The sequence below is a fragment of the Sus scrofa genome, chromosome 16, assembly GCF_054392235.1.
Source record: "Sus scrofa isolate SSC_HxYL_T2T_F1_AM1 chromosome 16, Sscrofa_HxYL_maternal_Yorkshire_Landrace_v2.0, whole genome shotgun sequence".
Classification (NCBI taxonomy): Eukaryota; Metazoa; Chordata; class Mammalia; order Artiodactyla; family Suidae; genus Sus; species Sus scrofa.
In genome coordinates, this window is record NC_139398.1 from 59,216,016 (window position 1) to 59,241,485 (window position 25,470).

Consider the following 25,470-nt stretch of genomic DNA (forward strand, 5'->3'; position numbering starts at 1 on the left):
AGACAGATAGATAGATAGATAGATAGATAGATAGATAGATAGATAGATAGAAAGAAGGGCAGGAAAGTTTTACCTTACAATAGAAAGTCAACTACTAAAGGCAGAAGAGATGATGGAAGGGATGATTAGCAATTGGAAAATTTTACAGTAATAATTGTTTTGGTCAAAAAACAAAAATGGATACTAACACAAACGAGTGAAAATGTGATCAGAAACAGAATCTTTGCACAATCTCAAAGTATCTGCAGACAAAAATTCTTATTCATGGAGTTTCCGTTGTGGCGCAGTGGAAACGAATCCGACTAGGAACCATGAGGTTGTGGGGTTCCATCCCTGGCCTCACTCAGTGGGTTAAGGATCCGGCATTGCAGTAAGCTGTGGTGTAGGTCACAGATGTGGCTCAGATAATCGCAGATGTGGCTCGGATCTTGCATTGCTGTGGCTCTGGCATAGGCCGGCAGCTATAGCTTCGATTAGACCCCTAGCCCACGAACCTCCATATGCCAGCGGGTGCAGCACTAAAAAGACAAAAGACAAAAAAAAAAAAAAAAAAAAAAAAACTTATTCATGAAGCTCCCTGGTGGCTTAGTGGTTAAGAACTTGGCATTGTCACTGCTGTGGCTCAGGTCACTGCTATAGCTCAGGTTTGATCCCTGGCCCAGGAACTTCTGCATACTGTGGATGAAGCCAAATAAAAAACAAACTTATTCATGAAACATCACACTGCAAAATTTGGCAGATGCCTCCTTACCAAATGATAATACTTGACTTCAGCAGGAGACAAACCAACATCATGTGCCTTCCAATGTGATGCACTGAGAGGAGTACAGAATCACTTCAGTGGCATTCCTGCCAAAAAACACATTCCACACATCCAATCATGAGAAAACATCAGACAAACACAAACTGACAGTCATTCTGCAAAGTAATCATCCCACTCCAAAAATGTCAAGGTCATGAAAAAAAAGGAGAGACCAGGAACCGTTCCAAATAAAAGAAAATTAATGAGATATGACAGCTAAATGCAGTATATGAACTTGGACTGAATCCTGGGCCTATAAAAGACTTGATTAGGAAAAACTGTAAGATGCTTTTTAAGGACCATTTTAGCTCCAGATGTCTCCATGAGGTTTACTGCAGCTCCTGTTGGACTGCATCATTTCTGGACTTCTCCTGCTCCATTATGTTTCCTTTCCTGCCCTTTTACACTTGTTGGTCCCAGAAGCATTCCTTAATAAATATCCTGCACACTTAACTGCGTCTCACAGTCCGCTTCCTGGAGAACTCAACCTAAAAGGACAAAAGTGAGTAGGATCTTAACAAGCCAAGGCTGAGATGAGACATACTCTATACATGAAAACTAGTCTGAGAAAAGTCTCATATTAGCAGATAAATAGCCTAACTGATAGGGGACGGAGTAGCTGGAATTCAGAGAGCAGAAGGCAGCTCGATGTGAGATGAAGCTGTAAAGAGAGGTTAGGGCAAAGCCCGTACAGGATACTGCTGGCCATGTTAATGACCTCAGTTTGTCTTAACGGTAATACAAAGTTACTAGAAGCCTGGACAGTAGAATACGGGAGGGCAAGCAGTGTACAATAAGATTTGCAACTGGAATAGATTATTAGTACTGCAGCAGAAAATGGAAAACAGATTGTGGAAAGGAAAAGAGTGAAGTTGGAAAGACTACTAAGAATGTTACTGCATGGAGTTCCCATCATGGCGCAGTGGTTAACGAAACAGACTAGGAACCATGAGGTTGCAGGTTTGATCCCTGGCCTTGCTCAGTGGGTTAAGGATCCAGCGTTGCCATGAGCTGCGGTGTAGGTCACAGACACGGCTCGGATCCCGCGATGCTGTGGCTCTGGCGTAGGCCAGTGACTACAGCTCTGATTAGACCCCTAGCCTGGGAACCTCCATATGCCACGGGAGCGGCCCTAGAAAAGACAAAAAAAGAAAAAGAAAAAAAAAAGAAAGAAAGAAAGTTACTGCAGTGGTTTAAACTAAAGTTGATGGTTGTCGAGACCAGATGGTGATGATGAAGACGAAAGATGAAAGTGTGGATTGATTCAAGAAATATTAAGGGAACCCTCCTACACTGTTGGTGGGAATGCAAATTGATAAAAACCACTACGGAAAACAGTACGGAGTTACCTCAAAAAACTGAAACTATAAATACCAGAGTTCCTGTTGTGGCTCAGTGGCAACAAGCCACTCAGGGACTAGTATCCATGAGGACATGGGTTCGATCCCTGGCTTTGCTCAGTGGGTTAAGGATCAGGCATTGTCGTGAGCTGTGGTGTAGGTTTCAGATGCGGCTTGGATCCCACGTGGCTGTGGCTGTGGGGTAGGCCAGAAGCTGCAGCTCCAATTCGACCCCTAGCCTGGGAACTTCCACATGCTGCAGGTGCAGCCCTAAAAAGACCAAAAAAGAAAAAAGAAGAACTACCATGTGATCCAGCAATCCCACTCCTGGTCATCTATCTGGAGGAAATCATAATTTGAAAAGACACATACACCCCAGCATTCATTGCAGCACTATTTCCCATAGCCAAGACATGGAAACAATCTAAATGCCCATTGACAGAGGACTGAGTAAAGAAGATATGGTACATATATGCAATGGAATGTCACTCAGCCATTTAAAACAATGAAATAATGGAGTTCCCTGGTAGCTCAGCAGATTAAATATCCAGCTCTGCTGTGTCACTGCTGTGGATCTGGTTACTGCTGTGGCTGGTGCAGGTTAGACCCCTGGCCCAGGAGAAAAAAAAAAAAAAAAAAAACAATGAAATAATGCCATTTACAGCAACATGGATGCATGGATGGATCTAGAGATTATCATACTAAGTGAAGTGAATCAAAGACAAACATCATGTGATAGCACATACAAGTGGACTCTAAATGCACCGACAGTATATGGAATGGATGGTCAGCGTGGGCTTGCTGTATAGCACAGGGAACTCTACTCGATATTCTGCGCGCGCCTCTATGGGAATGGATGTGTGTAGATGTATAACTCAGTCACTTTGCTGTACAGCAGAAATTCACACGGCACTGTACATAACTGTACCTCAAGGAAATGTTTTTAAAAAGAAATATTGAGAAGATTAAAAATGACAGCCTGGAGATAGACTGGATATGGATCCTAAGGAAGAGGAGGTGTGAAGGATGACACCTAGTTTTTGATTTGCTAAAATGAATAAATAGTGCCAAACAATGAGGTTACGAAACGTTAGAAGAGGATCGGGTGTAGCAGAACGATTCATGAACTTGCTCTTCCTTTGCCAACTAAATGTGGGGTTGGGAAACCAAGGAGAAAAAAATGTTTCAAGAAGCAAGGAGAGGAGTTCCCTTCGTGGCGCAGTGGTTAACGAATCCGACTAGGAACCATGAGGTTGCGGGTTCGGTCCCTGCCCTTGCTCAGCGGGTTAACGATCCGGCGTTGTCGTGAGCTGTGGTGTAGGTTGCAGACGCGGCTCGGATCCCGCGTTGCTGTGGCTCTGGCGTGGGCCGGTGGCTACAGCTCCGATTCAACCCCTAGCCTGGGAACCTCCATATGCCGCGGGAGCGGCCCAAGAAATAGCAACAACAACAACAAATAAAAGACAAAAGACAAAAAAAAAAAAAAAAAAAAAAATTTGTTCTCAATTAAAAAAAAAAAAAAAAAAAAAAAAAAAGAAGCAAGGAGAGATCAACCATGTCGAAAGCTCTAGAGGGGTGAGGTAATCTGTAGCTCGAAAATATCCACGAGAGGTGCTTCAGAGGAATGGTGAATGTAGAAGCCAGGGTGGATGAAAAGTGAGTAGCAAGAAGGAAAACAGAGACATTTTTCCATCCACCACAAAAACAAAAACAACAAAAACAGGAAAGATATTAGCCCCCCCCAAAAAGAGTTGTAATTCTCACCAAATCAAAAATATCAACTGAATCCAAACTCCACTTGGGATAAAAATAAATCTCGGTGTATACACATCATTTTATCTAGTTCTCTGAACTCCAAAGGGATGGAATTAGCTCCAGAAAAGCACAGTAGTTGTTACCATTGCCAGTCAGATGAGAAAATTAGCAATTCTATTGGCACAATCTTATAAATCTACTATACTTTAACAAAAAATTAAAAAATAAGAAAATAGCAATTTGGCAAATAAATTGCCTCCCAAAAAAAATGCTATTAAAAAAGTCACTTTGAGGCTTTCCCATTGTGGCACATCAGAAACAAAACCATGAGGTGGTGGGTTTGATCCCTGGCCTCGCTCAGTGGGTTAAGGAGCTGGAATTGCCGTGAGCTGTGGTGTACGTCGAAGATGTGGCTCGGATCCCGAGTTGCTGTGGTGTAGGCCAGCGGCTATAGCTCCAGTTAGACCCCTAGCCTGGGAACCTCCATATGCCACAAGTGCAGCCCTAAAAAAAAGCACAAATGCATCTTTAGCTTTTAAATTTCATGCCTTCCTCTGCATTCTACACATACGACACATCTTCCCACAATGTTTTTCTCCCATATCCAAAACCTTATCCAAGTTCGAGGTCAGGTCCTATCAGTGAGTCTTTTCCGGCTAAATCCCTATCTGGTTATTTGGAAAACCTTAGCATTTGAGAATTTAATGTGTAATGTTGCTAAGGTCTTGCTCTCAAATTGCTAAATATTTTTCACAATAGATTACAAAGTCCCAGCAGGCAGAGACTAGGACTTCTCGTTCTCTTATATGTTATTAACACTTTCTGTATATTCAAATTAAGTGTAGCATAAGCTAATCATAATTTACACTGTTCAAAACCCCATTTTCATCTCCGAATCCCAGTCCTCAAATTTCCCTATGAATAATTAACATGTATTGATTAGTATATACCATTCACTGTTATTCACACTTCACTTCTCTTTTGTGTGTGTGTGTGTGTGTCTTTTTAGGACCGCACCCATGGCATATGAAGTTTCCCAAAGGGGTGAAATCGGAGCTGTAGCCACTAGCCTGCACTACAGCCACAGCAAAGCTGAATTCCAGCCGTGTCTGCAACCCACACCACAGCTCACTGAAATACTGGATCCTTAACCCACTGAGTGAGGCCAGGGAGCGAACCTGTGTCCTCACGAATGCTAGTCAGATTCCTTTTCGCTGAGCTACTGACAGGAACTCCACTTTTCACATTTGAACACACACAATCCTCCCAAGAACCCGAGGATACAGATATTACTACTCTTACTTTCCAGATCAGAAAACGAGTCAGAAAGGACAAGTGACACAATTAGTAAGTGGCAGATTTGTGAATCAAATCAAGACAGACACTGGAGACCATTTTCTTAACTTTTTAGTAACATAAAAATAACCCTAATAAGGGCTGGTCCTACCTGCCTAGGTTTACTGGCCTGCAGGATTAAGCAGCACAGTTTAGGAGCCAGAATTTAAAAGAAACTCTATTTCGTCACACGCTGTGTATTTCCTCCGCCCCTGCCCTCCGCGGCAGAAGAATCCGCTATATTCCTGACGACCCGTTGGTGGCGCTGCAGGACAGGTATGCGCTGAGGCCGCGTCAATGAGAGAGGCTGAGAGGGGGTGAAGATTCGATCTGTAGCCCCGCGGTGGGAGGAGCCTAAGGAAGAGGGAGGGCTGGCGAGTGGTGTGTCCTGCGCAGGCGCAGAACCTGGCACTCCCCCGAGAGTGAGGGCTGCTGGGTCGGTGACGTGGCCTGGCAGCGTCCACTCCGGTGAGCCTCCGGGGAGCCCCGCGCCGCCGGAACTGTCCGTGGCCTAGTCCCGACGCGTGTGTGCTTGCGAGCCGGGGACAGCGGCGGCGGCCCGGCCTGCGGGGACCCGACAGGGCCGCTGCCATGGGGAAGTGACGCGCTTGCGACCGCTGTTCCGCGGCAGCGGCGAGACATGAGGAGACCCCGCGGCAGGGGCAGCGGCGGCGGCTCCTGATCCCCGCGATGGAGGAGAAATACGGCGGGGAAGTGTTAGCCGGCCCAGGCGGCGGCGGCGGCCTCGGGCCGGTGGACGTGCCCAGCGCTCGGTAAGGGACTGATCTGGCACCCGCCTCCCGATCTGCGGTCTCCCCGCGCAGGCGAGCTCCCTCTCCCTCCCGTCCCGTTGACAGCCCGGGACTCCTCCTCGGTTCTGCACGCGCCCCGGAGCCCTCCGTCCTCCCTGCTTCGGCTCCCAGGCCGCCTCTAGCTTTCTTTGGCTCCGCCGTCCCTCTCTGCAGAATGAATGCTCTAAGATCCAAGGAGGTTCTGCTTGAGATCTGGGTTTCCAGGCAGACCGTTAACCTTAGAACTGCCAGCCAGTTGACGTGAGAGGTTTTTCTGACCTATGAGAAGCATTTCTGTTGGCTGTTTCTCCCCGAAATAATGGGTTGGTGATACTTAACCTTTCTGACGTCTGCCTGCGTAAGTTAGAGGAAGGGTCACCGTCATCTCTTGAGGCGAAGAAACCAAAGTACAAACAGATGAACTTTGATGTTCAGGTTAACCCCGCACACCAAGAATCCAGCCGGTCATCTAGTTTTCCTTTCTTCGTTTATTTTGTTTTGTTATTAAGAAATGTGTGCTCGTTGTCCAAAAATTCAAGCAGCACAGAAATTCATAGAGTAAAAAGGAAAAATCCCCCCTTTATCCCCTTCCCAGCAATGCTCCCGTTAATCCCCAAGAGGTAAGTATACTGACCACTTTCCAGTGTGTCCTTCTTGACCTGTCCTAATTTCTGAGGTAGAGTGAAAGATGCGTAAAACATGGCCCAACAATTTTCATTGCCTTTATAGTTAATGAGGTTAAGTTTTTCTTGTTCTTGAAAACTCCTTTGAGATTTAAAGATGGTTTTGGTAAATTCTTGGAACTGTAGAAATAGAATCACTAACGCAACTTTTTTTTATGAAAAGGGAAGAACACAGCAAATGCTGGAGCAAAATTTAAATTAGCTGCATTTTCTGTAGTACAAGTTCAATTCTAATCTATTTTGAGCAACTTGTTTTTGTAAATAACAGGATATCAGGTATTATTTCCTGAGATGCGACAGCTAAATGCAGTAGGCAATTCTGATGTGGATTTCTAGAGGGGAAAATGCTGTGAAAGACAGTACTAGGTCACTTGACAAAATTGGACTCTGGACAATAGATTAGATAAAAATATATCCATGTTAAATTTCCTGTAGTTGATAACTGCACTGATTTTATGAGTATGCTCATGATCTTAGGAAACACAAGTATTTAGGGATAAAGTAGCAGGATGTATGTAACTTACTCTTTGAAAAGTTCAGGGGAGGGAGTTCCTGTCATGGCTTAGTGGTTAACGAATCTGACTAGGATCCATGAGGATGCAGGTTTGATTCCTGGCCTCGCTCAGTGGGTTAAGGATCCGGCATTGCTGTGAGCTGTGGTATAGATCACAGGCACGGCTCGGATCCCATGTTGCCATGGCTGTGGTATAGGCCGGTGGCTATAGCTCTGATTAGACCCCTAGCCTGGGAACTTCCATGTGCCCAGTGAGGCCTTAAAAAGCAAAAAAAAGTTCAGGGGAAAAAAAACTGTATTAAAGAGAGATAATAAGGCAAAGAAGAGAACATGTTAACAATTAGAGAATCTAAGTAAAGGGTGTGCTACTCTTGCACCTTTTCTGTAAACTTGAATTTTTTTTCTTTTATTGCCACGCCTGTGGCATATGAAAGTTCCTGGGCCAGGGATTGAATCTGAGCCACAATTGCAGTATTTGATCCTTTAACCCACTCTGCCAGGCTGGGGATCGAACCTGCTCCTCCCAGCAACCCAAGCTGCTGCCGTTGGATTCTTAACCCACTGTGTCACAGCAAGAACTCCTATTTTTAAGTAAATAAATAAATAGTTCAAGATTATTTACTCAACAGCTTAGATAGGTGTGGCAAATATTCCTTTGCCACCTTATTTCCACTATTTCCACTATTTCCTCTGCTTGGCAGAGGTGCCCTCCTATTGTAGTTCATTGCAGAATCAAATTCAGCTCAGGACTGGTTGAATTTTTAATAGATTTCAGGTTGCAAGAGTTTTCCTATACGTAGACAAAAATCCAAAAACTCCTTATAATCTACACCAAAAACTAATTGTCAGACCCTTTAATTGTGGATTTTTTTTTTTTTTGACTGAAGTCACAAATATGAATTGTTTTAAATGTTTCTATGTTGGCTTTAATAAGTCCTCTTTACAGGCAGGGGCAGAGGGTGACAGCCAGCATTCGTTAAGCCCTTCCTGGGTTCTAGATACTTTGAGTACAGCATCTCACTTCATCCTTACAACAGTGCTGCAGACTCATTAGTTGTCCTTATCTCACAAACTGAGACACCTATTAACTGAACTGAGAGTCAGTTACCCCAAACCCCACATATAGCACAGTCTGCACAGTAGATACTTAAATAGTGATTGAATGAATCAAACTTGAATTATACACAGATTTTGCTTTTTCCTGGAGAACTGTGAGCTGCTACAGTGGGCAAAGCCCAAGAAGCAGGTTTGAGCCCAAACCCAGATTTCAGTAATTCCAGGTTTAAAAAACCAAAGAATGTTCTAACCTTCACAGAGAAGACCAGTGATAGCTTTGATGGGACTGGTTAGTGGCAAATTATGATTTATAAGTTGGGGAGGTGGATTGGATCCTGATAAGTTGCACAAGTGTCAGTGAGTGAGTGGCTCAGGGGCCACTGCCCCCATTTAAGAGCCTCCCTTCCTCACCACCCTCTCAGCTTTGCCCCTTAGTATGCTGCCCTGTGCAACATGAACTAGGAATATGTACTTATTAGTCTATGGTTACTTGACCTTAGCTAGTGTTTTGTTTTTAGCCCAACAGGAAGATTTCATTAATCAAGACTTTAAAAATCAAAGTATTGAGGAGTTCCCATCGTGGCTCAGTGGTTAAGGAATCCAACTAGGAACCATGAGATTGCAGGTTCGATCCCTGGCCTCGATCCATGGGGTAAAGATCCGGCGTTGCCATGAGCTGTGGTGTAGGTCGCAGATTCGGCTTGGATCCTGAGTTACTGTGGCTGTGGTGTGGTACAGCTCCAGTTCAACCCCTAGCCTGGGAACCTCCATATGCTGTGGGTGTGGCCCTAGAAAATACCAAAAAAAAAAAAAAAAAAAGTGCTCAACTTACAGATAAATGTTAAAATAACTTTCCTAATTAATAATGGTAACAAAATATGCTTAATATATATTACATAAAAAGTTACAGGAGTTCCCATCATGGCTCAGCGATTAACAAATCCAGCTAGTATCCATGAGGACACGGGTTTGATCCCTGGCCGTGCTCAGTGGGTTAAGGATCCAGCATTGCCATGAGGTGTGGTATAGGTCGCAGACCTGGCTCGGATCTGGCATTGCTGTGGCAGTGGCATAGGCTGGCAGTTGTAGCTCTGATTAAGCCCCTAGCCTGGGAACTTCTATATGCCGCGAGTGCAGCTCTATGAAGACAAAAAATAAAATAAAAAAGTCATAGAGCAATATCAGAATATGTATATAATGGTAAATACATGAATGTATCCAAAATACATATATGTCCATACATGGAGCTGCAAAGAAAAGGGTTTGAAATGATGTCCCGAGTTGGTCACTTATAAGAAAATGGGAATAGTTTTACTTAAAACTTTTAGAGAGTTTCCACTGTAGTACAGCAGGTTAAGAATCTTACTGCAGGAGTTCCCGTCGTGGCGCAGTGGTTAACAAATCCGACTAGGAACCATAAGGTTGCGGATTTGATCCCCGCCCTTGCTCAGTGGGTTAACGATCCGGCGTTGCCGTGAGCTGTGGTGTAGGTTGCAGACGTGGCTCGGATCCCGCATTGCTGTGGCTCTGGCGTAGGCCGGCGGCTACAGCTCCAATTTGACCCCTAATCTGGGAACCTCCAGATGCTGCAGGAGTGGCCCAAGAAATAGCAAAAAAAGACAAAAAAAAAAAAAAAAAAAAGAATCTTACTGCAGTGGCTCAGGACACTGCAGAGGCACAGATTCAATCCCTGGCCGAGCACAGTGAGTTAAAGGGGATCTGGTGTTACTGCAGCTGCATCGCGGGTTGCAGATACTGCTCAGATTTAGTCCAGGAACAATTTTATAACAAGACTTTTTTGTTTTTTTAATATACCTTTGTCACAGATGTAGATAACAGACTTGTGATTGCCAAGGGGGAGGGAGGGAGTGGAATGGACTAGGAGTTTGGGGTTAGTAGATACAAACGATTACACAAGGAACTATATCCAGTCTCCTGGGATAGACCATGATGGAAAACAATGTTAAAAACAAAGAATATATTGGAGTTCCCGTCATGACGCAGTGGTTAACGAATCCGACTAGGAAACAGATTTCGGCTTCAATCGCTGCCCTTGCTCAGTGGGTTAAGGATCCGGCGTTGCCATGATCTGTGGTGTAGGTTGCAGACTCATCTTGGATCCTGCATTGCTGTGGCTGTGGTGTAGGCCGGCAGCTACAGCTCTGATTAGACCCCTAGCCTGGGAACCTCCATATGCCACGGGAGCGGTCCTAGGAATGGCAAAAAGACAAAAACAAAAAAAGCAAAAAGAGTATGTGGGGTTCCCATTATGGCTCAGCAGAAACTAATCTGACTGGCATACATGAGGATGCACTTTCAAGCCCTGGCCTCACTCAGTGGGTTAAGAATCCAGCATTACCATGAGCTGTGGTGTAGGTTGCAGAAGTGTCTTGGATCTGGAATTGTTGTGGCTGTTGCTGGATCTGGCATTGCTCTGGCGAAGGTGTAGGCCAGTGGCTGCAGCTCTGATTCAGCCCCTAGCCTGGAAACCTGCATGTGCTATGGGTGCGGCTCTAAAGAAACAAACCCCCCAAAAAACAAAGAATTTACCCAAATAAAATACTACCAATACAAATACATAGAGAGGTGTATGTATATATACACCTCTATCTGTTTTTCCTGGTCTTCATTTTTTCCCTCCCTGTCTTGTTGATGGCGTTGTTCTTTGTATCCTTGCTTCTGTCCCTCCTTACTTTTTACACCTAGTTAAGAGCTTAAGGAGTAAAGCACTTGAGGTTTTGAGCTTCCTTCCCTCTCTCTTGATGTCTTTCTTTCATTCTGATTTCATGACTGGGTTGATGATAGTTTAAATTGCCAGAACCTTGACTGCCAGTTATGTACTGTATTACTCTCCTATATATATCGCCGTCCCACAAGTATAATTGTAGAGTTAGCATTCTTTCACTTAGTAAACATTTGCTGAAATATGCAAGTCTCTGTGTTAAGAACTGAATAAGCAGGAGTTCCCATCCTGGTGCAGCGGAAAAGAATCCAACCAGTATCTATGAGGTTACAGGTTCGATCCCTGGCCTCGCTCAATGGGTTATCTGGTGGTGGTGTGAGCTGTGGTGTAGGTTGCAGACTCGACTTGGATCCTGAGTTGCTGTGGCTGTGGCATAGGCCAGCAGCTGTAACTCCAATTCAACCCCTAGCCTGGGAACCTCCATGTGCTGTGGGTGTGGCCCTAAAAAGCAAAAAGAAAGGAAGGAAGGAAGGAAGAAAAGATTAAAAAAAAAGAACTGAATAAACAAAAGATTTCTAGCTCAAGTATTTTTATTGGGTAATTATGAATTGCTATTATGACCAGACTATTTAATGAGCATTAATATATAGTTAATTTACTTAAATTTATCTCACTTCTTTCTCTAGCTTGAGTGGGACAAAATCTAAATCTTAGGTGGTTTTGGGGAGGTTGGTGTGGTTCTTTTTTGGCCTCACCCATGGCGTGCAGAAGTACCCATGCCAGGGATCAAACCCCAACCACAGCATCAGTCTGAGCAGCTGCAGTGACATCGCCAGATCCTTAACTACTGCACCACAGAAGAACTCCAAATTAATCTTAGGTTTTAATGTGCATTTTGTCTTTCATATTTAAAGATGATTTTACTTTTCATTTAGTCATAAAGATGAGTGTATAATTGGGAACAGTTTAGAAGATGGGAGCCCTCAAAGCCTTTTGGATGAACTTTGGTTTTCTGTGTGACATTAAAAGAGCATACATGGGAGTTCCCATCGTGGCTCAGTGGTTAACGAATCTGAATAGGAACCATGAGGTTGCGGGTTCAATCCCTGGCCTTGCTCAGTGGGTTAAGGATCCGGTGTTGCTGTGAGCTGTGGTGTAGGTTGCAAACATGGCTCGGATCCTGTGTTGCTGTGGCTCTGGTGTAGGCCAGTGGCTACAGCTCCAACTTGACCCCTAGCCTGGGAACCTCCATATGCATGGGAGCAGCCCTAGAAAAGGCAAAAAGACCAAAAAAAAGAGCATACTTGGAGTTCCCGTCATGGCTCGGTTAACTAAGAGCCATGAGGTTGTGGGTTCGATCCCTGGCCTTGCTTAGTGGGTTAAGGATCCAGTGTTGCCATGAGCTGTGGTGTATGTCGAAGATGCAGCTTGGATCCCACGTTGCTGTGGTTGTGGTGTAGGCCAGTAGCTACAGCTCCAATTAGACCCCTAGCCTGGGAACCTCCATATGCTGCGGGAGCAGCCCTAGAAAAAGGCAAAAGACAAAAAAAAAATGGAGTTCCCTTCATGGCACATCAAAAATGAATCCGACTAGGAACCATGAGGTTTCAGGTTCGATCCCTGGCCTCCCTCAGTGGGTTAAGGATCCAGCGTTGCTGTGGTATAGGCCGGTGACTACAGCTCTGATTCAACCCCTCGCCTGGGAACATCCATATGCCACGAGTGCGACCCTAAAAAGACCAAAAGAAAAAAGAAAGAAAGAAAGGAAAAAAAGAGCATGCTTAAGACACGGACTTGACTCTAGCTAACTGTGGATTCCCAATCTGTAACATGAGAGGAATTGGACTAGAGAATCTCTTAGTGTTTTTCAGCTCTTAAATGTTAGTGTTCTGTTTTGTTTTGTTTTTTATAGTACACGTACGTTTACTTTCATACCTAGACAATGGCTAGAGATTTGGTAGATTTTCCATGTTGTGCTGTATGTTCTCAGCCAGTCTACAGATAATCCAGAAACAAAATATACTTGATATTTTTTGTTTTTATAGCCATAATTTTATTATTTTTGTAATATTCCTTTTCTCGTTGAGCTATAAATTACTTAACAGTAAAGTGCATAGATTTTTAAGGTACCAGTTAGCATTTTTCACAAATATATACCAATATAACTTTCAGTACAATCAAGCTATAGGACATTTTTATCACTCCCAAAAATCTACTTCATCTTTTTTTTTTTTTTTTTTTTTTATGGCCACACACCTCCAGCATATGAAAGTTCCCAGGCTAGGGTTTGAATCTGAGCCTCAGCTGCGACCTAGAGCTGCAGCAATGCCAGATCCTTAACCCAAAGTGCCCATCTCTGTATCGAACCTGGGCTGCCAGAGACAATGCCAGGTCTTTAACCCACTGCGCCTCAATAGGAGCTCCTGCATCTTTTAATTTCCTTAGTTGTTTTAGTTGGTTTGATCTCTCATATTATAGGCTTATCTTAAACAATTGATTACCCATATTCGGCCATTCGTATTTGATTAAGGCCTAAAAAAGCTGCTTAGAAGACGTGGGGCTTGTTCCTAATGGGCTTCTCCAAAGAAGAATTCTCCTGCTGGGAGACTGAAGTCGGGCAGTTAGCCTGTTAGAGGGAAGGTAGGTCGGGTGGGGTTAAGATGGGGAACTTCCTTTTAATCTCCATGATTTTAGTCCAGCATCTCATCCCTCCTTTCCCCTCTGCCTTGTCTAGACCTCACCGGAGGCTAAGCTTCACATCTGCTGTAATGCTAGAGGAGGGAGGGTTCCCTGGCTATGCTGGGCGGCAATCTGGCAGATTTACTGATGCTCCTCCTCTTCTCAGCTCTCCATGCCCTTTCTGAGGTGCTTCAGATTCCTAAGCCTTTTCAGGACTCTGTAGGTCAAGTCACTTGACTTAACCATGACTCTCACTGCAGTCCCTTGGCAAAGCAGAGGAGAGGCAAACCTAAGGCATTTATCATTCCTCCCTCCCTTCCTGTATTCTGATCTTCTTTATTGTTTCATGTTGGTTTCTGTTTTTATTATTTATTTGTTTGGAGTAATTGTTTAAAAAGCGTATTGCAAAGTAATTGAGGCAACTCAACCAAGAACATTTTTATTTTTAATTTGGCCTTTTTTAAAAGACTGTATCCCTACATAATGCATTCATATACAGTGAAAAGAATCTGGAAGTATATATACAAAAGTGTTAATAATAGTTATTGCATAGATGATAAGCTGAGTTTTTGTTTCATTTTTTGTTTATGTTTATGGTTTTTATAACGACCTCTATTACTTGTCTAATAAGAAAAAAAAGATGGCCGAGTTCCTTGTGATTTAATGATACTCAAACTCATTTCTGTTCTTATTTTTCAGATTAACAAAATATATTGTGTTACTGTGTTTCACTAAATTTTTGAAGGCTGTGGGACTTTTTGAATCATATGATCTTCTTAAAGTAGTTCACATTGTTCAGTTCATTTTTATATTAAAACTTGGGTGAGTATGTATTTCGTTATTTTTTCATGTTTTTAAATTTCTTTGAAAAATCCACTTTTAACTGAGTATCTTTAGGAAATTTTACATAGAATATTTTGTGCACTTTATTCCTCTTGACAAATATCTGATAATTTTTTAAAATAATAGAATACCAAGGTTAGACATTCAAAGAAACTAGATTAAAAAAAAAAAAAAGGTTGCCTTTCCCTATTAGCTTGCCAAAACATCAGCTTTTACCTTATTTTATGTTAATGAAGTTTTTGCAAATTTAATGTCTGGCTTAATAGAGGCTATGGATTCTCATACCTGTGTCAGCATTCAGATTTTTGCAGTATCTCACATGAACTAGCCTCTGCAAAGCTCCCTGTACACCCCAAGAGAATATGAGTGAGAAGGGAAAATAATGTCTTAACATTTCTATAAAGATAGTTTGACCTCACAGCTCCCTAAAAGGATCTCTGGCACCTTAGGTCTTCCCTGACCATACCACTGGGATAGGCCAACCCACCAGCAGGCGTGGAATGTCACCTAAGCCTTGTATTGGCACAGATGTTCCTTATTTTCCAAGTTAAGCCATGCTGAGCTATGTTTACCACATGTGCTCTTAGCATAAACTTTATATTATTCTGCATATAGCGAGAAATTCTCTCTAAATAAAGATTCTCTGCAGTAGACACTCAATTAACGCTTGCTGACTGTTGGTGGAATGAAAGTAAAAAAAAAAAAAAAAAAGATTCTCTGGACCTCGAGGTTGATAATGAACACCTTCTCTATTAATAGGAATCTGTTAGACTGCTGGGAGTATAATTTTAGTAATTATGAAAAGTGACTCTTGAGTAGGAAATTCTAAACACCAGTTGTATGTATTTTTATATACATATTTTGGGATGTGAAAGGTAGGGATGTTACTTTCTTCCTTTCTGTTTCAAGATTTGTTGTTACTAAACTTGGGGGAAAATAGAAATTACTTTCTTTGGTATTTCAAAGTATAAAAAAAAATTTTGAGACTTCTTTTGTGGCTTGTAAACTGGTTCTGAATGTGGTTACAAAAGAAAGAAGAGTTCCTAAAATGTTGCAGTAAAAGCCTTATTAAAATAAGTATTTGGGAGTTTCTATCATGGCACAGTGGAAACAATCCAAGAACCATGAGGTTGCGAGTTCTATCCCTGGCCTTGCTCAGTGGGTTAAGGATCTACCAGTGCCGTGAGCTATGGTGTAGGTCGCAGATCTACATGTTCCTGTGGCTCTGGCGTAGGCTGACAGCTGTACTTCCAATTTGATCCCTAGCCTGGGAACTCAATATGCAGCGAGTATAGCCCTAAAAAGCAAAGAAAAAAAATTAATAAGTAAGTATTAGGAGTTACCATGTGGTTTAGCAGGTTAAGGATCTGGCATTGTCTCTGCAGTGGCTCAGGTCGTTTCTCTCGTGTGGGTTCAATCCCTGGCCCAGTAACTTCCACATGTCACAGGTATGGACAAAAAATAAATAAAAATAAGCATTATTCTCTAGTACAATTTCTTTAGAGGCTAATATACTTGTCAAGTTCTAGTATATTTAAGTGTTTTTACTTAAAACCACACCTTTGTGTATAAGATTAATCAATATATATAAATGTTTTAATATTCACAGGACTGCGATTTTTATGGTTTTGTTTCAAAAGCCTTTTTCGTCTGGGAAAAGTATTACCAAACATCAGGTGAGTCTTTTGCAGAAGGCTTTGGTCCTAGCAGCTTCTCATTCAGTGGACCAGGAGACAGTGCTGTTTCTCTTTCTTTTTTTCCTTTTTTTTTTTTTTTTTTTTCCTTTTTGGCAGGCCCATGGCATATGATATTCCCAGGCCAGGAATTAGATCCAAGTTGTGCCTGCAACCTATACCACAGCTTCAGCAACATCTGATCCTTTAATCCACTGTGCCAGGCTGGGGATCATCCCTGCCTCCTGCTGCTGCAGAGAGAGACGGCGCCAGTCCCATTTGCACGACAGTGGAAACTCCCAGTGCTCTTTCCTGGATCAGAGTTACTTGCTGAATGATTTTAAGTGCACAGCAAAACATTTCCAGAGCTCAGGTTCAGTCCCTGGCCCAGGAACTTCTACATGCTACAGGCATGGCCAAAAAAAAAAAAGAAGTTCTGCATTCTGCATTATCATCTATCCTTATCATCTCTTTGGACAGTAGTTAGACCCTACTACAATGCGTGCTTATCCACAACTTAGAAACTTGTGCCATGATTGTTTCTTAGAATGACAGATTTGAGTACCTCCATTTTAGAGACCAAGAACATTTTTTAGAATCGAATTAATATTTTGAGCACATCTTAACTTTGTTTCCCCTTCTCTTTTCAAATAATTGAAGAACTGAACATTCTGCTGAAGATGAATTTAAAAACCACAATATTAAATGTTCCTAGCAACTAGTGTAAAAAACAGAGAGTGGCTTGGTGTAGGCCAGCGGCTACAGCTCTGATTTAATTCCTATCCTGGGAACCTCCATATGCCGCAGGTTCGGCCCTAAAAAGACCAAAAAAAAAAAAAAAAAGAGAGAGAGAGAGAGATAAATTATACTCTATAGAAAGGAATTCCCATCATGGCTCAGCAGGTTAAGAACCCGGCTAGTATCCATTAGGAAGCAGGTTCAATCCCTGACCTCGATCAGTGGGTTAAGGATCTGGCATAAGCTGTGGCATAAGTCACAGATATGGTTCAGATCTGTTGTTCCTGTGGCTGTGGTGTAGGCCAGTGGCTACAGCTGCAAATCGACCCCTAGCCCAGGAACTTTCATATGCTGCAGGTGCAGCTCTAAAAAAAAAAAAGCAGAGTTCCCGTCATGGCTCAGTGGTTAACGAATCCGACTAGGAACTACGAGGTTGCGGGTTCAATTTCTGGCCTCACTCGGTGGGTTAAGGATCCGGTGTTGCCGTGAGCTGTGGTGTAGGTCACAGACACGGCTCAGATCCCGCGTTGCTGTGGCTCTGGTGTAGGCTAGCGGCAACAGCTCTGATTCGACCCCAAGCCTGGGAACCTCCATATGCCGTGGGAGCAGCCCTAGAAAAGGCAAAAAGACAAAAAAAAAAAAAAAAAAAAAGAATATAGAAATTAGAAAACAGAATACTGTCTTGCAAATCTAGATTTAGTCAAATTAAATACAAATAATTGTATTTAATTTCAAAATATGTACTTATTTACCCTTTAAAATATTTGTGTTACTGTTATCTCTCTGTATGTATTTTATTTAAGATTTTAGATATTTAGCAGAACATGATTAAAATTTTTAATTTTTTGTTTCTTTTTTAGTGGATCAAAATATTTAAACATGCAGTTGCTGGATGTATCATTTCACTCTTGTGGTTTTTTGGCCTTACTCTTTGTGGACCACTAAGGTAAATAAAAATGCATATTTTGACTATTTCTTTGTATTTCTTTATTTTGATTATTAGTTTGTGCCATAATGTTTTATGTCAAATTATTTGTGTCAATTATGTGCAAATGCTTTCACTTCTATAGTGTTGGGTACAACTCAGCAGGTGTATATGTATGTATATATATATAGAGAGAGAGAACCTGTTTAGTTTGTGGATTAGTCCTTTGGTGAATACCATTAATGTATTGTTCATGATTTGTCATGGATATTTTACTAGTTAGAGTCCAAACAGATTCAGAAAATTGTTTAACATAAATGGCCTTTTTATTATTCATTGATGATCCCTTTTAGCAGCTGATTTTAGAAATGAAAAGTCTGAAATGGTATATAAAATCAGCCAATAAAGGAGTTCCCTCTGTGGCACAGCGGTATCAATGGCATCTCTACAGCACCAGGATTCAGGTTCAATCCCCAGCCCATCACATTTGGTTAAGAATTCTGCATTGCCACAGCTGCAGCATAGGTTACAACTGCAGCTGGGATCTGATCCCTGGACCAGTAACTCCATGTGCCACTGGGCAGCCAAAAAAGAAAATCGGCCAATAAGGAGGAGAGTGAAATCTTTAAAAAAGCATTTTTTCCCCCACAACTCTGAAAGTCCTCTAAACCCCACAGAAAGTGCTTGAAAGATATCATTATAAACAAATGTGGCAGTCTTCAGAAAAAAGATAAATTAACTCAGGAGTTCCCCTTTGGTGCAGTAAGTTAAGGGTCCAGCATTGTCACTGCTGTGGCTCAGGCTGCAGCTGTGGTACAGATTCAGTCCCTAGCCCAGGAACTTCTGTATGCCATGGGCATGGCCAAAAAACAATTTTTTTTAATTGAAAAGAGATGTTAACTCTCATTTCATATGTCCCTCAGCCTGTATATATCTTATTTGTTACTGGGTTGGTTTGGGGGGAAAAAAATGGTTTTTTAAGGACCGCACCTGTGGCATCTGGAAGTTCCCAGGCTAGTGGTCGAATTGGAGCTGCAGCTGCCAGCCTACACCACAATGACAGCAACATAGGTTCCAGACCGCATCTGCTACCTACGTCACAGTTCACAGCAACGCCAGATCCTTGAACCCACTGAATGGGATCAGAGGTCAAACCCGAATCCTCATAGATACTAGTCGGGGTCGTCACCACTGAGCCACAAGGGGAACTCTGGAAAATGCTTTAGGGCCATTCAATTTAATAGGAATTATAACACATGCAACTCTGCATAACTATTCTTTTAACATTTCTCTCAGAATTATAAGAAAAAATACCTTGTCATTGATGAGGGGGAAGATGGGGACAAGAAGTAGGGAGCAAGATGAAGGAGGCTCTTAAAGAATCTCACTCAGGATAATGGAGTGGACAGAGTAGAAGGTGTTTGGTGGGAAATGCTTTGTGAAAAGTCCTTTCCCCTCTCTCAGCCAATAGACTAGCTCTGGGTTTGGGTCCCTTTGGTGTGGTTTACCCTGTACTTTGTCAAATGCAGAGTATGTATAATTCCAATGTCATATCCCTGTCTGTGACAGCAGCAGCATCCTGGAGTGGTGGGAAAACTGGCTGAAATTTCTCAACTTAGAAAGCTTTTTTAGTTATAGTTGAATGTAATTGAGTGGCATTATTGCTTATCACCTCTAATATATATATATATATATTTTTTTTTTTTAGGGCTGCACCTGCAGTACATGGAAGTTCCCAGGCTAGGGGTCCAGTTGGAGCTGCAGCTGCCTGCCTACGCCACAGCCACAGCAATGTGGGATCCGAGCTGCATCTGTGACCTACTCCACAGCTCATGGCAGCATCAGATCCTTAACCCACTGAGTGGGGCCAGGGATCGAACCTGAATCTTCATGGATCGAACCCATATCCTCATGGATGCTAGTCAGGTTCGTTACTGCTGAACCATGACAGCAACTCCATCTCTAATATTTTAAATTTCTTATTCATGAAGTGATGTTTTGGTCTCTTTGCTGCTAAGTCACTGTCCCTGTGTGTTAGGAAAGGAAGGGGGAAGTTGTTAAATTCTTCCTTAGCTCCTTATTTAGTCATCTACTTCCGCCCTTCCAATGCCGCACCCATGGCATATGGAGGTTCCCAGGCTAGGAGTCGAATTGGAGCTGTAGCTGCTGGCCTACACCACAGCCACAGCAACGCAGGATCCGAGCTGCATCTGCAACCTACACCACAGCTCATGGCCACGCTAGATCCTTAACCCACTGAGCAAGGCCAGGGATTAAACCTGCAACCTCATGGTTACCAGCTGGATTCATTTCCGCTGGCCCACAAAGGGAACTCCTAAAAACATTTAAGTTTCTTGATTGAAAGATTCCTTTAGTGTTTCATAGCCTGTCTTATTTTAGGCTGATTTTTTAAAATTGTAATCTCCCAAATATTAATAGAACTGAAGGTATCACTGCTGTGTTATCATTATGGATTTTTGAGTAGGGAAAAATGAAAATTTTTCCAACAGGCAGCTAAAAATCTGTCACCATGAAAACCCAATAAGCTCCCTTTGGCTGGTGATAATGTTTTTAAAATGTTTTAATATTTCATACATACAAAAGAATAAATGTAAATAAATATGTTTAAATAACAATAAAATTAACATTCATTTGTTAACAGTCCCCAAAATAAAACCTTACGAATGCCTTTAGAACCCTGTATATCCCCCGCCGGTTGTACCCCTCCTCCCCCCACCATTGCACCATTGGATGTAACCAGCATCTTAAGTTTTGATTTTTTTTTTTCTTTTTTTTTTGTCTTTCTAGGGCTGCACCCACAGCATACGGAGGTTCCCAGGCTAGGGGTCTAATCGGAGCTGTAGCTACCAACCTACGCCAGAGCCACAGCAACGCAGGATCCAGGCTGTGTCTGAGACCTACACCACAGCTCACGGCAATACCAGATCCTTAACCCACTGAGCAAGGCCAAGGATCGAACCCACATCCTCATGGATGATAGTTGGTTTCATTAACTACTGAGCCACGAAGAGAATTCCTTAAGTTTTGATTTTCATTCTCTTGGTTTTCTGTAGTTTTATCCCGTATGTACTTTTTCTTTTTAATTTTTAATTTTTATTGGAATATAGTTTATTTACAATGTTGTGTTAGTTTCAGGTGAACAGCAAAGTGATTCAGTTCTGCATATACATATATCTCTTCTTTTTCAGGTTCTTTTCCCACATATTTCCTTTTTAATATTTAACCTTTCCAGTTGTTTATTTCACATGAATAGAATGACATTGCATGTATTTTTTCATAGCATACTTTTTGCAGTCAGTGTTATGTTTGAGGGTTGCCCATTTTGGTACGTCTAGTATGTATAAAGAGACTTCATTCACTTTTATTTTAGTTTTTTGAAATATTCTTATACCACAGATCCGTTCTTCTTGTCTTAGTCCGTTTTGGCTTCTACAACAAAAATACCATGGACTGGATGACTTTTAAAAAATACAATTCCCATTGTGGCTCAAAGGGTTAAGAACCCAACTGGTATCCATGAGGATGAAAGTTTGATTCCCACCCTTGCTCAGTGGTTAAAGGATCTGGCGTTGCCTCAAGCCAGGCATAGGTCTCGGATGTGGCTCAGATCTGGCGTTGCTGTGGCTGTGGCATAGGCTGGTGGCTATGGCTCTGATTCGACCCCTAGCCTGGGAACCTCCATGTGCCTTGGGTGAGGCCCTAAAAAGACAAAAATAATAATAAAATTTGGGAGTTCCCACTGTGGTGCAGCCAAGGGGTATTGTCTCTCCAGTGGCCTCTCCAGTGGCCCCTGTGCCACTGCAGGGGCACAGGTTTGATCTGCTGCCCAGCACAGTGAGTTAAGGATCCATCATTGCCCCAGCTGCAGCTCGGATTTGATCCCTGGCCCAGGAACTTCCATAGGGCAGGGGCAGCCAAAAAAGAAAGAAAAAAATACAGATTTGTTTCTCATGGTTCTAGAGGCTAGGAAGGCCAGGATCAAAGTGAAACAGATTCAGTGTCTAGTGAGAGATCGTGTCCTGGTTCAGAGAGAGCCGTCTTGTCTCTTCACTGTAACCTCCCCTGGCAGACGGGGTGAAGAAGCTCTCTGTGCTTTTTTATAAAGGCACTAATCCCATTCATAAGGGTTTCACTCTCATAATCTAAGCACCTTGCAAAGTTGTTCTTTTCCTCCTGATAACATCACACTGGGGATTGGGTTTAACGTATGAATTGGGGGGTGATACGAATATTCAGTCTATCGTACTTTTAAGTTGTACAGTTCTATATTTCTTAGTTTATTCGTAGAATTTCATTCATATTTACCAGTGTGTGATAGTCCTTTGAATGGATATACTCTAAATTTATTACCCATTCTCTGTTCAGTGGGCATTTAGGTTGTTTCCAGTTTGGGACTCTTGCAAACAATGCCGGTATCTTATAAGTGTTTCCTACTACATATATTTAAGAAATCTGTATGATATAATCCTACAAGTAGTATTATTGGATATTTTGTAGCTTCACCTTTGCTAGGGTAGATGATGCTAGAATGTTTTCCAAAGCGGTTGTACCTATTTGTTATTTTTCCCATAATATTTTATGAAATCAAGGGGAAAGATTTATTCTTTTCTCTTGCTCTAGTTGAATTTATGCTTCCTGATAAAGATCAGATATGTTTCATGAATGATAACATTTTATTTTTGTAGGACTTTGCTGCTATTCGAACACAGTGATATTGTTGTCATTTCACTGCTCAGTGTTTTATTCACTAGTTCTGGAGGAGGACCAGCAAAGGTAGAATTTTCCATTATTAGTTACTTGAAAATTGAAAGTATACATGTAAAATTTTGTACAAGGCAATAAAATAGTATCCTTTACCATTTCAAAAGGGAGGGGCTTTTTCTGCTAATTATGAATTTTTCTCACAAACATTCTGTTTTTTACCTTTTATTTTGGAATGATTATATACTCCTAGGAAGCTGCAGGTTTGGTACACTCGGGTTCAGTAGTCACTTCTTACCCAGCTCAAGTAGACTGTCAACCAGGAAACTGATGTTAATACGATCTACAGACCTTATTCAGATTTTACCAGCTTTACATATGTATGTGTGTAGATTTGTGTAGCCATCACCACAGTCACGATATAGGACTGACTGCTCACCACAGACATCTCTTTTATGTTGTACCCGATCCCCTCCCCTACCTCATTCTTCACTCCTGTATATCATTTTTGAAGAATATGTACCCAAGAATTTGTTATGTATGAAGTCTAATGAACATTTTGCCAACTAGGCAACCCTACTCATCTTGTATAATTTATTTTTAGTAACGGCATCACCAGTCTACAATTATAAATTCTTGCAGCTGTAGTACTTTTATTTACCAGATTAAATGCTTCCTGTGCCTGGGGCATTGTCCTAGTTACAGAGGTAAGGAGAAGTAAAGGCACATAAGATAGAGTTGTCTCTGTTTTGAAAGGGGCTTTCAGGCTGAGGAATGGAGGCAGATGAATAAAATAAAGTGAACCAGTGACATGCCACGTAGAGCAGAGTGAGTCTATCCAACCTGTAGATTTCAAATTGGATCATGGGTATTAACATATATGCCATTATTTAATCTTTTCCCCTCACTCAGCGAGTACTCCAAAATAAATGCCAAGTGGATTGAAGATTTTCCTTGTGAGTTAAAAAAAAAAGTATTTGGGAGTTCCCATTGTGGCTTAGCGGGTTAATAACCTGACGTAGTGTCTGTGAAGATTCAGGTTGGATCCCTGGCCTCACTCAGTGGGTTAAGGATCTGGCATTGCCACAAGCTATGGTGTAGGTCTCAGATGTGGCTCCAATTCAACCCTAGCCCTGGAACTTCCATATGCCACAGGTGCAGCCCTAAAAAGAAAAAAAACTATTTGGAGTTCCCTGATGGTTCAGTGGATTAAGGATCCAGCATTATCACTGCTCTGGCTTGGGTCAGTGCTGTGACATGGGTTTGATCCCTGGCCTGGGAACTTTATGCCACCAGTGCAGCACACCCCCCCCCCCAAAAGAATTGTGAAAATAGAGTAAAAGATAGATGGTTAATTGATCTACGGGCAGAGAACTTTCTCAGCATAAAAACAGTGGGAAAAAAATCACAAGGAGAAAACCCAGTGCATTTGACCTCATAATTATTACAAACTTCTATATAACAGAAATCATTGTGTAAATACCAAACTAACAACAATAACAAATTGCCACAAGTAAAGTTTCACATTTTTTTTAATATCACTCAAATAGATAAGAGAAACGCTTAAGATCCTCAACAGAAATGAACAAAGGATACCAAAAGGCAACTCACAAAAGAAAAACAAATGACTTTAAAACATTAAAAGTTTTACGTCATTAATCAGAAGTTAGAGTATAGATCTCATGTATCCTTTCATAGTGTCAGTAACGAACCCAGGCATCTAACCAGGAGTGTGATGTGTTTTTTTTTGGTTTTAACTCGGAAGCACTACAGAATTCTCAGTTGTCCTCTTTGCTAACAAAAGATTAAATTATGTTCTCCATATTTGGATATCAGTTAAGGTTACCATGTCCTAGTTGAAGAAAAATTATGAAATTTTAAATTATATAGTTTATGCATACTGACATTTGTCAAAATACCCACCACACTAATAGAGAATGTATCATGTGTAGTGGTAATCATGTAATGAATGAAATAGGATCCTCACTTTTCATTTAAAACTTTTATTTTATGGAAGTATCTAGTATTACACCTCTAAATTTGTAAATAGTAGATATATAATAATGCTCTTCAGATAGCTTCTGTACTGAAAAATCTTATGTATTTGCATAAACCTTAATACCATGTCGTGGATACTATCATTTTCTTTTGTCAAAATCCTTTGTCTGGAATGAGAACTTAAGAAATGTATCAGCTTTTGGGGAGTTCCCATCGTGACTTAGCGGTTAACGAACTGGACTAGCATCCGTGAGGACATGGGTTCAGTCCCTGGCCTCGATCGGTGGATTAAGGATCCAGCATTGCTGTGATCTGTGGTGTAGGTAGCAGACTCAGCTCAGATCCCGAGTTGCTGTGACTCTGGTGTAGGCCAGCAGCTACAGCTCCGATTTGACTCCTAGCCTGGGAACCTCCATATTCCATGGGTGTGGCCCTAGAAAGACAAAAAAAAAAAAAAAAAAAGTATATCAGCTTTTAAGTGCCTTTTGCCTTTACTAAATATTAGAGAAGATTTTGCTTATTTTCTTAACATGCCCTATCAGTTCTTTTACCCTAGAAGAGTGTTAACGAGAATACTGACATTATCATAAATCACTGACTTCTCTATCACTTACATATTGTAGACTAAAATAAGTCACTGCTAATTATTCCTTAGCTACTGGACCTTTTCAAACAGAAGGAAAGTAACATTTAGGAAGATTAGCTCTGGAGTTCCTGTTGTGGCTTAACAGTGACGAACCAAGTAGTCCATGAGGACTCGGGTTGGATTCCTGTCCTTGTTCAGTGGGTTAAGGATCTGGCATTGCCATGAGCTGTGGTGTAGGTCAGAGACAAAGCTCAGATCTGGCATTGCTATGGTGTAGGCCAGCAGCTGCAGCTCCGATTCGGCCCCTAGCCTGGGAACCTCCATATGCCACAGATGTGGCCCTAACA

At 41.9% G+C, this 25,470-nt stretch overlaps 1 protein-coding gene across 2 annotated transcripts in view; it reads left to right on the top strand.

The window, feature by feature from the left end:
• Positions 1-5,642: 5,642 nt before the first annotated feature.
• SLC30A5 (solute carrier family 30 member 5) overlaps positions 5,643-25,470 on the top strand; it is a 37,659-nt gene continuing 17,831 nt past the window's right edge. The window contains exons 1-5 of one of the 2 annotated variants that reach the window (XR_014830692.1): positions 5,643-6,005; positions 14,338-14,460; positions 16,091-16,157; positions 17,753-17,838; positions 22,524-22,611. Coding sequence is in view for 1 of the 2 variants with exons in the window: in NM_001137624.1 (NP_001131096.1) it covers positions 5,923-6,005; positions 14,338-14,460; positions 16,091-16,157; positions 17,753-17,838; positions 22,524-22,611 (447 nt within the window). In the remaining variant the exon portion in view is untranslated. 2 annotated transcript variants of the gene reach the window in all.